This window comes from Mobula birostris, chromosome 1 (genome assembly GCF_030028105.1).
Source record: "Mobula birostris isolate sMobBir1 chromosome 1, sMobBir1.hap1, whole genome shotgun sequence".
Taxonomy (NCBI): domain Eukaryota; kingdom Metazoa; phylum Chordata; class Chondrichthyes; order Myliobatiformes; family Myliobatidae; genus Mobula; species Mobula birostris.
Window position 1 is genome coordinate 78,115,673 of NC_092370.1, and position 12,540 is coordinate 78,128,212.

Here is a 12,540-nt window from a genome sequence, read left to right on the forward strand (position 1 = left end):
TTTCTCCAATCTGGAAAAGGCATCAAGGGGTACAAGACGGCAACAGGAATATGGTGTTGGGATGAGAAGTGGCTGCACAACGTAGTGAAGAGAGGTGGACGTGGTCTACTGCCATTACTATTTTTCTCCGCGAGGATGGGGTAAGGGTGGCAGATTTCCTTGTCCAAGCAATGCTACTGAACCAGACAGGTTTCTGTGACAATCTGGTAGTTTCAGAGTCAATGTTACTCAACCCAGATTTTTATTCCTTTCCTAAATTAACCAAATGTAATTAGAATTGGTTTATAATTGTCACATGTTCTGAGGTACAGTGAAAACCCTGTCTTGCATACTGTTCACACCAATCAGGTCATTGCACAGTGCATTTAAGGTAGTACAAGGTATTATGCAGAATTAAGTGTTACAGCTACAGAGAAAGGGGAGTTCAGGTAAACAATAAATGCAAGGTCATAACGAGACTGAATGTGAAGTCAAATGTCCAACTTAAATTAAACCAGCATGGAAAGAGGATCATCGGCCTACTGAGTCATTGCACACCATCAAGCAGTTAATCCTGAAGTAACAATCGTTCTCTCTTCTCTCCACATTCAATCCCTCACTGACTCACTAGGTGCAGTGCACAGCAGCCAACAACTAGCCAACCAAACAGCACATTTTTTTAAGGAAATGGGAGCAACCACAGGGAGAAAAATCACACACTTCCCATTGGATCAGGATCTGAATCAGGTTTATTATCACCGGCATGTGACGTGAAATTTGTTAACTTAGCAGCAACAGTTCAATGCAATACATAATCTAGCAGAGAAAAAAAATAATAATAATAATAAACAAACAAGTAAATCAATTACGTATATTGAATAGACTTAAAAAATATGCAAAAACAGAAATACTGTATATTTTAAAAAGTGAGGTGGTATCCAAAGATTCAATGACCATTTAGGAATTGAATGACAGAGGGGAAGAAGCTGTTCCTGAATTGCTGAGTGTGCGCCATCAGGCTTCTGTATCTCCTACCTGATGGTAACAGTGAGAAAAGAGCATGCCCTGGGGTGCTGGAGGTCTTTAATAATGGACGCTGCCTTTCTGAGACACTGCTCCCCAAAGATGTCCTGGGTACTTTGTAGGCTAGTACCCAAGATGTAGCTGACTAGATTTACAACCTTCTGCAGCTTCTTTCGGTCCTGTGCAGTAGCCCCTCAATACTAAACAGTGATGCAGCCTGTCAGAATGCCCTCCACGGGACAACTATAGAAGTTTTTGAGTGTATTTGTTGACTCCTAATAAAGTATAGCTGCTGCCTTGCCTTCTTTATAACTACATCGATATGTTGGGACCAGGTTAGATCCTCAGAGGTCTTGACACCCAGGAGCTTGAAACAGCTCTCTCTCCACTTTTGATCCCTCTGAGGATTGGTATGTGTTCCTTCCTCTTACCCTTCCTGAAGTCCACAATCAGCTTTTGTCTTACTGACGTTGAGTGCCAGGTTGTTGCTGCGGCACCACTCTACTAGTTGTCATATCTCACTCCTGTACACCCTCTCATCACCACCCAAGATTCTACCAACAATGGTTGTATCATCAGCTAATTTATAGATGGTATTTGAGCTATGCCTAGCCACACAGTCATGCGTATATAGAGAGTAGAGCAATGGGCTAAGCACACACCCTGAGGTGCGCCAGTGTTGATCATCAGTAAGGAGGATATGTTATCACCAATCTGCACAGATTGTGATCTTCCGATTCGAAAGTCGAGGATCCAATTGCAGAGAGAGGTACAGAAGCCCAGGTTTGTAATCCAGGGAGAGGGAAGCGCAGAATCAAATATCGCTATGATGATTTACGTTCTAGTATCAATTTTTTGGCGACAATAAAGTATAAAGTTCTACAGCTTTTCAATCAGGATTGTGGAAATGAAGGCATCAAATGCTGTGCTATAGTCGATGAACAGCAACCTGACGTAGGTGTGTGTGTTGTCTAGGTGGTCTAAAGCTATCTGGAGATCCATTGAGATTGCATCTGTCATTGACCTATTGCGGCGATAGGCAAACTACAATGGGTAGAGGTCCTTGGTGGGTCAGGAGTTCAGTCTAGTCATGACCAACCTCTCAAAGCATTTCATCACTAAAGATGTGAGTGCTACCAGGCCATAGTTATTAAGGCAGCCCACATTATTCTTCTTAAGACACTGGTATAATTGTTGTCTTTTTGAAGCAAGTGGGAACTTCCGCCCATAGCAGTGAGAGGTTGAAAATGACCTCGAATACTCCCGCTAGTTGGTTGGCACAGGTTTTCAGAGCCTTACCAGGTACTCCATTGGGACTTGCTGCCTTGCGAGGGTTCACTCTCTTTAAAGACAGCCTAACATAGGCCTCTGAGATGGAGATCACAGGGTCATCAGGTGCAGCAGGGATCTTCACAGCTGTAGTTGTGTTCTCCCTTTCAAAGCGTGCATAGAAGGCGTTGAGTTCATCTGGTAGTGAAACATCACTTTGTAGGAAGTGTTGTCTTGCAGACCCTGTCAAAGTTGCCGTGCATCCGATGTTGCCCCCAACCTCCTTCGAAATTGTCCCTTCGCCCTTGACTAGCCCTCCACAAATCTTACCCGGTTTTCTGGTACAGGCCTGGGTCGCCAGACTTGAATGCCACAGATCTAGCCTTCAGCCGATGACATACCTCCTGGTTCATCCATGGCTTTTGGTTTGGGAATGTACAGTAAGTCTTTGTGGGCACACACTCATCCACATAGGTTTTAATGAAGTTGGTAACAACTGCAGCATACTCATCCAGGTTCGAAGATGAATCCCTGAATACAGTCCAGTCCACCAATTTAAAGCAGTCCTGTAGGTGCTCCTGTGTTTCCCTTGTCCATACCTTCTTGGTGGTGCAGTTTTCAGTCTCTGCCTATACTCGGAGTAGAAGTAGAGCCAGGTGATCAGACTTCCCGAAGTGAGGGCGTGGAACAGCACGGTAGGCATTCTTGATGGTGGTGTAGCAATGGTCCAGTGTGTTGTTTCCTCTGGTATTGCAAGTGATCTGTTGATGGTAATTGCTTAGTGATTTTTTTCAGACTGGACTTGTTAAAATCTCCCAAAACAATGGTGAAGGCGTTAGGGTGCGCTGTTTCGGGCATGTTGATCCCATTACTCAGATCGCCTAAAGCCAGCTTGACATTGGCTTGAGGTGGAATGAAAACTGCTACCAGAATGACCCCAGATAACTCATGTGGTTGGCAAAAAGAATGGCACTTTACTGCTAGATATTCCAAGTCTAGTGAGCAGAATTGGGACAGCACTGATGTATTTGTTGTTACATACCTCATGGGTATCTTGTGACTGTCTTATGACCATGAAATAATTGAGTATCTGATGAGCATGATGTAATGGTCTTGTGGAGGTCACATGATGTAATTTTCCTGTCGATGTAAGGTCACATGATGACATGTTCTCACCAGATATTTAAGGGGAGACCCCTGGTGTGACGCAGTTAGTTTTTCCAGTTGACTTTTAAGTTTAGTTCGTTATTTAATTCGTCAGATACTCTGTTATGCTGCATATTCATCTTATGACGCAGTTTTGTTTTAAAGTGAAGTTCTACTTTCTATTTTAAATAGCATTGGAGGGTGAAGACCTTACTAAAGGACAGGAACCCGCAGAGTCGAGTAAAGCTGATGTCGTTCGGCAGTTTTGGAGAGCATCGACCTTTATTGAATCTTCGTTCACGAATTAGTGACCTGCATTTTGAAATATCCTCTGCTAAAGCAGGAAGGATTGTGCAGTGTCTATTCTCCAGAGGAAAAGGTCAGTTCCTTTAAACTGTTTTATTTCCGTCGTCGTGAATCCTGCGGACAAGGCAGGTTCCAGCTGGGATCAGCGTAACGTCACGTCTTCAAGGAATTCTTTACTTCAGTAAAGTCTCTCCTAATTGACTGGATAAATCTCTTGGACTTTCGAATTTACCACTTTAAGAACTGTTTTCGCGTTTACGCTTCTAAGAACTGTTCCAGAGTTGCCGTATAGCAGTTAACTTCCGGGTTAAATTAGTCGTTTGAATATTTTTCGCTATTGCTGAGCAGAGTTAAATAAATGTTTGTTTTTATAAAACCTGACTCAATTGATCTTCATTGTTGCCAGTCACGTGACATTGTGCACCAAGAAGAGTTGATCATGAGGCATAGTCCTCCATCTCTGCTTTTGAGAGACTCTATAAATCTATCCTGACTGTGTACAGTAAACCCATTGATCTGGATCATTGCATCCAGTATGGAAGGGGTTAACCAGGATTCTGTGAAACAAAGGACACACATGGTCCTAATGTCCCTCTGATTCAGCACCCTAGCTCTGAGATCATTGATTTTATTCACCAGAATCTGCACGTTCGCCAGTAAGATAGTCGGTATAGGGAGTTTAAACCCCCCCCCCTTCCTTAAACACACTTGTAACCCCGATCTACACCCGCACTTCCTCCGAGGGCACTTCCGGCCACAATTGGTGTTGTTTCCGTCGGTTTTAAGCAGCGATGAATCGTTTGAATGCATTAAGACATCTTTGTTTACTGTACTGACCTTGGTTTTTAGCTCTATCAGGCTGAAACGGTAATATTTAATTGTATCCATCGAGAGTACTGGTGCTACTCGAGTCGCGTCTAGGCGCCCCGGAAGTAAAAACTTCCCGGATTGAGCCCATGTCACTGGGACTGTGAGGCAGCAGCTCAAGTAGATGCGCAGTTAAAGTACATCAATAGTTGTGTTAGGATTCAGACTAGTGTCTCCATTATCTTGACAATGTTGGCAGTGGACACTAAGCTATTAAACTTGTATTTCAATAGCATGCTTTTCATGACATTGAGTTGCCCTGATAGTTGAAACAGTGGGGCTGGTTAATGTTGCCTGTATATAATCCTCCATTCCCTGCACATTCATGAGTCTAATACACGCATTATCCTACCTGTCACCACCACCACAGCAGCCTGTACCAGGCACCCACCACTCATGTAATAAAATTGTCCCACACCCATCTCACCTTAAATGCATGTCTTCTAGTACTTGACTTGTCTACCCTGGGGAGAAGGCAGACTGTCTACCTGATCTTATCCTCTCCTGTTTTTATATAAACTTATTTGAAGGGCCCCTCAGCCTCCTATGCTCCAAAGAAAACAACCCAAACCTGTCCATCTGCTCTTTACAGCTATCGCCCTCTAATCCCAGTGGTGAACCTCTTCTGCACTCTCCAAGCCTCCACATTAATCCTTCCCATAATGGGGCAACCAGAATTTACAAAATATGCCAAATGTGATCTAAGGAAAAGTATAATATACCTGCAAAATAACTTCCTGACTCTCATTCCAAGTTAACTTCCTGTCCCTGCCTACATTTTACCCAACAAATTCTTAAATGATTCCACAGAACACCCTCTTTGTCTTTAACACCAGGCCTTTGAAAAACATTCTATTTGAATTTAGATGTGGATTTTCCAGCTGGTTCATTCAAAGTTCATTCCTTTAAGCCTGCTTTGTAATATGCAACTAAATGATAGTGGGAATGGTTTCGATGGTTTGCTGGGTTTCTAAAGAGTCTTCACACATTTCAATTTTAATTTTAATTTCAATTTTAGAATTTTTTTTTCCTACATGTATGGTCTGTTCAACTGACTCATTGTATTTTCCCAGTAAGTTCCAAAACAGACTCCCCTGAAAGATAATGTTTTTCCCTGTCCGGTGAGGTTACTTTGTGAACCTCCAGGTGTAGGAACTCTGACTGTGCCATTTGGGGAGGGAGTTCCAGAATACAGACCCAGTAACAATGAAAGATCAGCAATTTACTTTCAAGTCAGGAGTCAGGATGGAGTTAACATATCGTGGGGGTGGGGGGTGGATTTCTCACAGGGCTGCTGCCCTCCTTAATGGGAGAGATTGCAGGTTTGGAAGGTGCATTGTGGTCCAGTACAGAAATACGAATGCATGGCAACATAAGCTGTAAGGAGTAGTGAATTCAGCCCAACACATCACTGGTGCATACCTCCCCAACATCCGAATTTCTATGAACAATGCTCTGTAGAAGTCCTCAACGTAAAATCGAATTTTATTTTACAGGTAGAATTTCACATAGCCCTTCATGGCCCCTACCATCCATATACCTATCCAAACTTCTCTCGAATGTTCCCCCACACTCTCCCTACTCTGAGTGAAGTTCCCTCTCATGTTCCCCTTAAACATCTCACCTCAAGTTGTAGTCTTACCCAACCTCGGTGGAAAAAGCCTACTTGCATTTATCCTAACTATACCCCTCATGATTTTGTACATCTCTATCAAATTTCCCTTAATCTTCTACATTCCAAGGAATGAAGCCCTAATCTATTCAATCTTACCTTGTAACTTAAGTCCTCCAGTCCTGCCAATGTCCTTGTAATTCTACATGATCTATAAAATTCTAATGTACTTACTCTTCCCCTGTAAATGCCTACAAGAAACTGAATCTCAAGGTAGTATATGGCAACATATACATACTTTGATAATAAATTTACTTTGAACCTCATCATTTTTCTTTTACACAATGTTTTTTGTAATTTATAGTAGCTTTGTACCATACTGCCGCTGCAAAACACGTCATAAATGCCAGTGATAATAAATCTGATTCAGGGAGGTGATGTCTCAAAAAGAACATCCATCAACGATCCCCACCATCTCCTCGCAGCTACAAATGGGGCAAGAGGTACAGGCCACCCAACCTCACTCAACGACTTGGTACATGAACCAACCTGCACACCTCTAATCACTCCCTCAGCACTTTGATCATAGTGCACAACAACAGACTTTGCTACTGTTTTGTTCTACTTGTGATCTTTCTTGGAAAAACTGTGCATAATTAAAAGTTCAATTTATGTTTTTCTTGTGAGCGGTGCTTATCTGATTCTATGTGCTCGCAATGCTAATACAAGTAAGTTGTCCATTGTAGCAATGCATACACGTAATCATGCAAACAATGAATTCAACTTTTGACTTTTCTCCTGCTCTAGTTATTAATTATTTCCAGTAAAAAGATCACTGCTGGACACCTGGGTGGACACTTACCCTGACCAATTCCTGTGGGAAAGTACCACGGGCGTTCTCGGGCACGCTGATCGGTGGGATGACCCAATCTCTCTTCTGGCGTTTCAGCTGACCGTTGCTGTCCTGCCGGAATTCAGGGAACAATATATCCGGAACTGTCTGGGGCAGGGCGATGCCATTGGTCTTCCAGCTCTGTCAATGCACAGTAATTGACAAATTTTAATTGAAGTAAACATACACCTGCCTCAACTAACCACTACAATCTCTGCAATAACCACAGGCAAATTCTGGTTCTTGGTTTAATAAAATAACTCCTTCTGGTTCATGACCAACTATTCCAATCTGTATTCCACAAACCTGTCACCATGCTTTCAGTTTCTTGCAGCTACCATCGGGCAGGAGGTCCTGAAGCCTTTAAGTCCTACACCACCAGGTTCAAGTGCAGCTACTTTTCTACAACCATTCAATTCTTGAACCAACCTGCAAAACCTAATCACAGTCTCAGTACAGCCACACCACAAACTCTTTGAACACTTTGCACTAAAAATACTATTTTTAAAAAGACCTAATTGTGATCCTTCTTATAAAGATGATGTATAATTGATAATACATTTAAGTTTTTCTTATGACTGTTGCTTACCTCACGTTATGTGCCTCTGATGTTGCTACAAGTGGGTTTATCATTGTACCCGTGTGTACATGTATTGTGCAGATGACAACAAAGCTGAACTATAACTGTGTGGATTTCTGGTCACCCCATTACAGGAAGAATGTGGAAGAGGTTTACAACTACACTGTCGGGATAGGCAGGGAGGGGGGTACATGAGCTGAACATTAAAGGCCTGGATAGAGTGAATATGAAGACGATGTTTCCATCAGTAGGAGCCTGGGATCTCTGGGCACTGCCTCAGAATAAAAGGGACATCCCTTTAGAAATGAGATGTGGAGGAATTTCTTTAGCCAGAGGGTGATGAATCTGTGGAATCCCTTGCCACAGTTATTAGGCACATATATTAGGCACAGCTAGGGTACCCAAGACCTTTGCACAGTACTATAGTAATTTTATGTATTGTACTGTACTACTGCTGCAAAAAAAACCAACAAATTTCATGACATACGTGTGATGATAAACCTGATTCTGATACGGGTCTCTATTGTGGACTGAGAGTGGGGAGGGGGCAGGGAGAGGGGAATCATGGCTGGGAAAAGGGGAAGGGAGAGGGAAGGGAGTGGGAGGCAACAGAAAGATGTTCAATAAACCAATTGTTTGGAATCAAGTGACCCTGCCTGGTGTCTCAGGGCTGGGTCTGTCACCACTGTGCCACCACTGCCCTGGCACACCCCCTCTGCCACTTCCAAACACCCTCGCCATTCCAAACATCATTTGCTCCCGTCAGCTTTACGAACTCGCTCTCCGCTCCAGGTTGTCAAACACGGTACTGAGCAAAAGTCTTCAGCATCCTAGCTGTATGTATGTGCCTAAGACTTTTGCACAGCACTGCAGTGTGCTGACCATGATCCAGATGAATCCAATCCCATCAACTGAACAAGATCCCTGCATGTTCATGTCTGTCTAAATGCTTCCTGACAAAAAAAACTCCAACCCAACTCAAAAGATTATGCAATGGTGTCAGAAGTCATCAGCTCGTAAACAACTACAGAGGAGGGATGGGACCAAAAAGAGGCAGGGTCTGCATCCAAGTGCCAAAGTGATGGTACTGTGGGAAAAACCTACTTCTGTTTTGATGTGTGGAAACAAAGGGGTGAGAAGCTCTAACCTTCTGTTAACGTACTATAAAACACCACTCTGAATATTGAAAGGGGCAAATAAATTTGCAATTACGTCATTCTACAGCCAGAACCTGAAACACACAGCACTATGCTCAGACAGTTGGAAAACCTTACACAGTCTTGCTTCCCAAGTTATAATTTCTAGTTTAACATACATACAAAGCTAAAAGTAGGATACTACAGATTGCAGAACCACCGGACATTGTAATAGCATGGACATAGTAAAAGTTATTCAACCACAACTTTAAATATTTACTGAATACTGACAAACACTCTTCAGCTAGGGCACTAAATAACATTTGGGTTTTGGCACCCAATTAGGAAATAGCCTCTATTACAGAGCAGCTGGATCCTGTACTGTGAATGTCATCAAGTACATGATGACAGCTTTAACAGGAGAACAAAATTAATAGATAACTGAACTATGTGGACATTTTTGGCCTTTATCAACAATAGGAAGTGCCGCCTGAAGGGTTTCACTTTTGTCCGTCTAAATTCCAACTTTCAGAAGAGGTCAAATAGGACATTCTGAGGAGTATTTTAGAACGCACCACTGAGCTTCCGAGAAACCACTCTTGCCCAGAGCTGATTGTCATAGAGGGTGGGGGTTGGGGGGGGGGGCGGAGATGGGTGCAGAGAAGGCTCACCAGGACGTTGGTTGGCCAAAAACATTTGAAAAGGGGTAAGATAGCGTGAATGCACACAAGCTTCTCACCCTCACTTGGGGTCATAGGCTTACGATGAATAGTGAAATATTTAAGGAGAATCTGAAAGGAAACTTCTTTTTCAAAGGGCGGTGCAAGTGTGGAACAAGCTATCAGCATAAGTGGTGGTAGCCCTCCACTTGTACTCCAGCCACGAGTCTCTTATATGTCCTAGCATAACTACTTCTACCACTACCCCTCACAGCACGTTCCACGCACCCATCACTGTGTAAAAATTCTACCTCTGAATCACCCCTATACCTCCCTCCAATCACCTCCAAATTCTGCCTTCTCGTATTAACCATTTGGAACAAAAATGGAAGTCCTCTCTATCTATACCTTTTATCATCTTATACACCACTATCAAGCCATCGCTCATTTCCCTTTGCTCCGAAGAGAATAGCACTAGCTCACAAAACCTATCCTCATAAGACATGCTTCTCGAGTCCAGGCAGCGTCCTGGCAAATGTCATCTGCATTCTTCTCATCTAAAGCTTCCATAACTTTCCTTTAAATAGGCGGCCACAACTGAATACAATATTCAACTTGTGGTCTAAACAGAGTTTTAAAAGTGGCAACATTATCTTGTTACTCTAGAAGAACTCAATCCCCTAGCTAAGGAAGGTAACACACCACACATCTTCTTAAACGCCCTATCAACTTAAAGTCCCTACTTGGTGGGGGGGGGGGGGGGGGGGGAGAGAGAGAAAATTTTTCTCACAATCAACATCGCTAAAGCAGCTTTCCCACCATCTCCAATTGCTGTGTAGGACCTTACTGTCTGAAACCATAGGACCCGAACTCCGACATCATGACAGTGGGTATTGTTTCTTGGCTGTAAAGTGTCCTAGGACCTTCAAAAAAGCATAGTGAAAAATACTATAGAAATGTAGGTCTGTGACCCTTCTCTTCAGGAAAATGGACCGCATAGATAAAACAGATGCTACAATTGTGAGCCATAAATCATTATGACATTTCTCTACCAACTAAATGCAATATAAGGCTTATAAAACAAGCTTTCAGTCACAACCACAAACCAGACATACACCAGAAAGCTCCTGGATATATTGATCCTAGAAGTTGTATTATACTATTTGATTGCAAACTAGACTCCAAATTAAATGATATCTATTAACCAATGCAAGGGTGCTCTGTGATCCCAGCAGGAGCATCAGTCATGGCTTCCAATAGGGAATCCGATAGATGCTTGAGGGGAAAACAACCATGCAGTTGTTGGGAAAGAGTGGGAAGATTGGATTGTTTTAAAGAGAACTAGTGTGGAAATTATGGACTAAATAGTTTTCAGCTTCATCAATAATGATCCCAAAGATTAAAATAAATATTAGGAATACTCCAGCTGAGACTTGATTCATTGGAGCATAGTGGATGATATTGTTGATAATTACAAAATCAAGAGGGGCATCAGATGACTACACTCAATATTTGTTCTGGAGTTAGGAAACCAGACTCGAAGATTTAACAAGAACCTGAGGGATAACATTTTCAGTTCGAGGGTGGTGGGTATATGGAACAAGCTGCCAGATAAAGGCAATGTGAGGGGTGACCTATATTAACAACATGTAAAGAGCACTTGGATCGGTACATGGATACAAAAGGTTCAGTGGAAAATGGGCCGAATATAGGCAAACGGGAATAGCTCGGAAGAGAATCTTGGTCAGCAAGGACCAGTTGGGCCGGAAGCCCTGTTTCCTTGCTGTACAACTCTTCATACTCAATCCCTTTCAGGAAGTCTCAAAGCTTGGGATTGGTCAGAATGGGTGCCATGAGCTGGAAGAAGCCAACCTCAAGGGAAACTGGGATTCAATTACCTTCTGTCCACTTTGCTTGGTGCTACTCTCTGGCCTCACGGTCAACCGGACGGCAGCTTGCCAATGCTGCTGTGACTGAGCATCATATGCTGTTATTATAAACTTCAACTGTTTCCCAGGGACTTGAAAGTTCTTGGCTGCATACACCACACCATCTTGCTGGACTCTGAACTTGGGGTTGCTGGTCTCATAGCGAATCAAAACCCTTCCAAAGCAGTCGTTGAACTCCACTGCAAGAGAGAACAATGCAGAACATTTAGCTTCCCAGAAGTCTCATGTACAATACAATATCATTGTAGTTTCTCAACAGGACCGAAATTCAGTGACTACTGATGCACAGGTAAGAGCCCAAATCCTACAACAGCAACAGTGGAATGTTAACGTCAATTAGATCTGGAATTTTAAAAGCACCAATACCAGTAACATGAATCATGAGCCTCCTGGAGTTTCATAATGCTGTTGCCATGCTGATCTTCAAGGAACAGTCACCATCTTCCCTCTCCACTTTTCCCGGCCCCAATATAGTGACAAGCTGAAACGTTGGCAATTCCTCTCCTGCCTCCCCCATAAATGCTGCTCGACCTGCTGAGTCCCTCCAGCAGATAGGAGATACAAGAGGTTGCACATGCTGGAACCTGGAGCAGCAAATAACAGGAGGAATTCAGTGGGTCAGGAAACAACAATGGAAAAAAATGGGCCACTGATATTTCAGGTCAAGATCCTTCACCTGAAGCATCAATTACCACATTTCCTTCCTCCAGTAGATCACTTGTTGTTCAAGGACCAGAATCTACCACCCCATGTGCTAGGCTAGGTGTGACCCCAACCCCACTAATGTTGCAGACTCCTAACAGCACCCTCAGTCCCAGGATGGGCACAGGGATCTCGCCAGTGACAAACACCTCCAATAGCCAAATAACCAAGCAGCCATTAGGCTCTAGAAATGATCTGCACAACCCTGATCCGGCCTCAGCAATGAAACACTACAGAGCATTCCCCAATCCTGTGGACTAGTTTCTGCTTTTATTTTGCACTGCTTCGTTTAACTTCAGCATGCAGCACGGTAGAGTAGTGGCTGGTGTAATGCTTTACAGCTCCAGTGATAGGAAATTCCGGGGTTCAATTCCCACTGCTCTCTGTAAGGAGTTTTCTTTTTTTTAAAAAAATTTCTCC

General features: G+C 43.1%; 1 protein-coding gene across 1 annotated transcript in view; it reads right to left on the minus strand.

Annotated features, from left to right (window-relative positions):
• The window catches only part of LOC140197599 (cadherin-2-like), a 216,447-nt gene that overhangs the window by 86,159 nt on the left and 117,748 nt on the right, over window positions 1-12,540 (minus strand). The window contains exons 3-4 of the mRNA XM_072257807.1: window positions 11,368-11,597; window positions 7,065-7,235 (exon numbers count right to left, since the gene is read on the minus strand). Of these exons, the coding sequence (XP_072113908.1) occupies window positions 7,065-7,235; window positions 11,368-11,597 (401 nt within the window). The remainder of the gene's footprint in view (window positions 1-7,064; window positions 7,236-11,367; window positions 11,598-12,540) is intronic.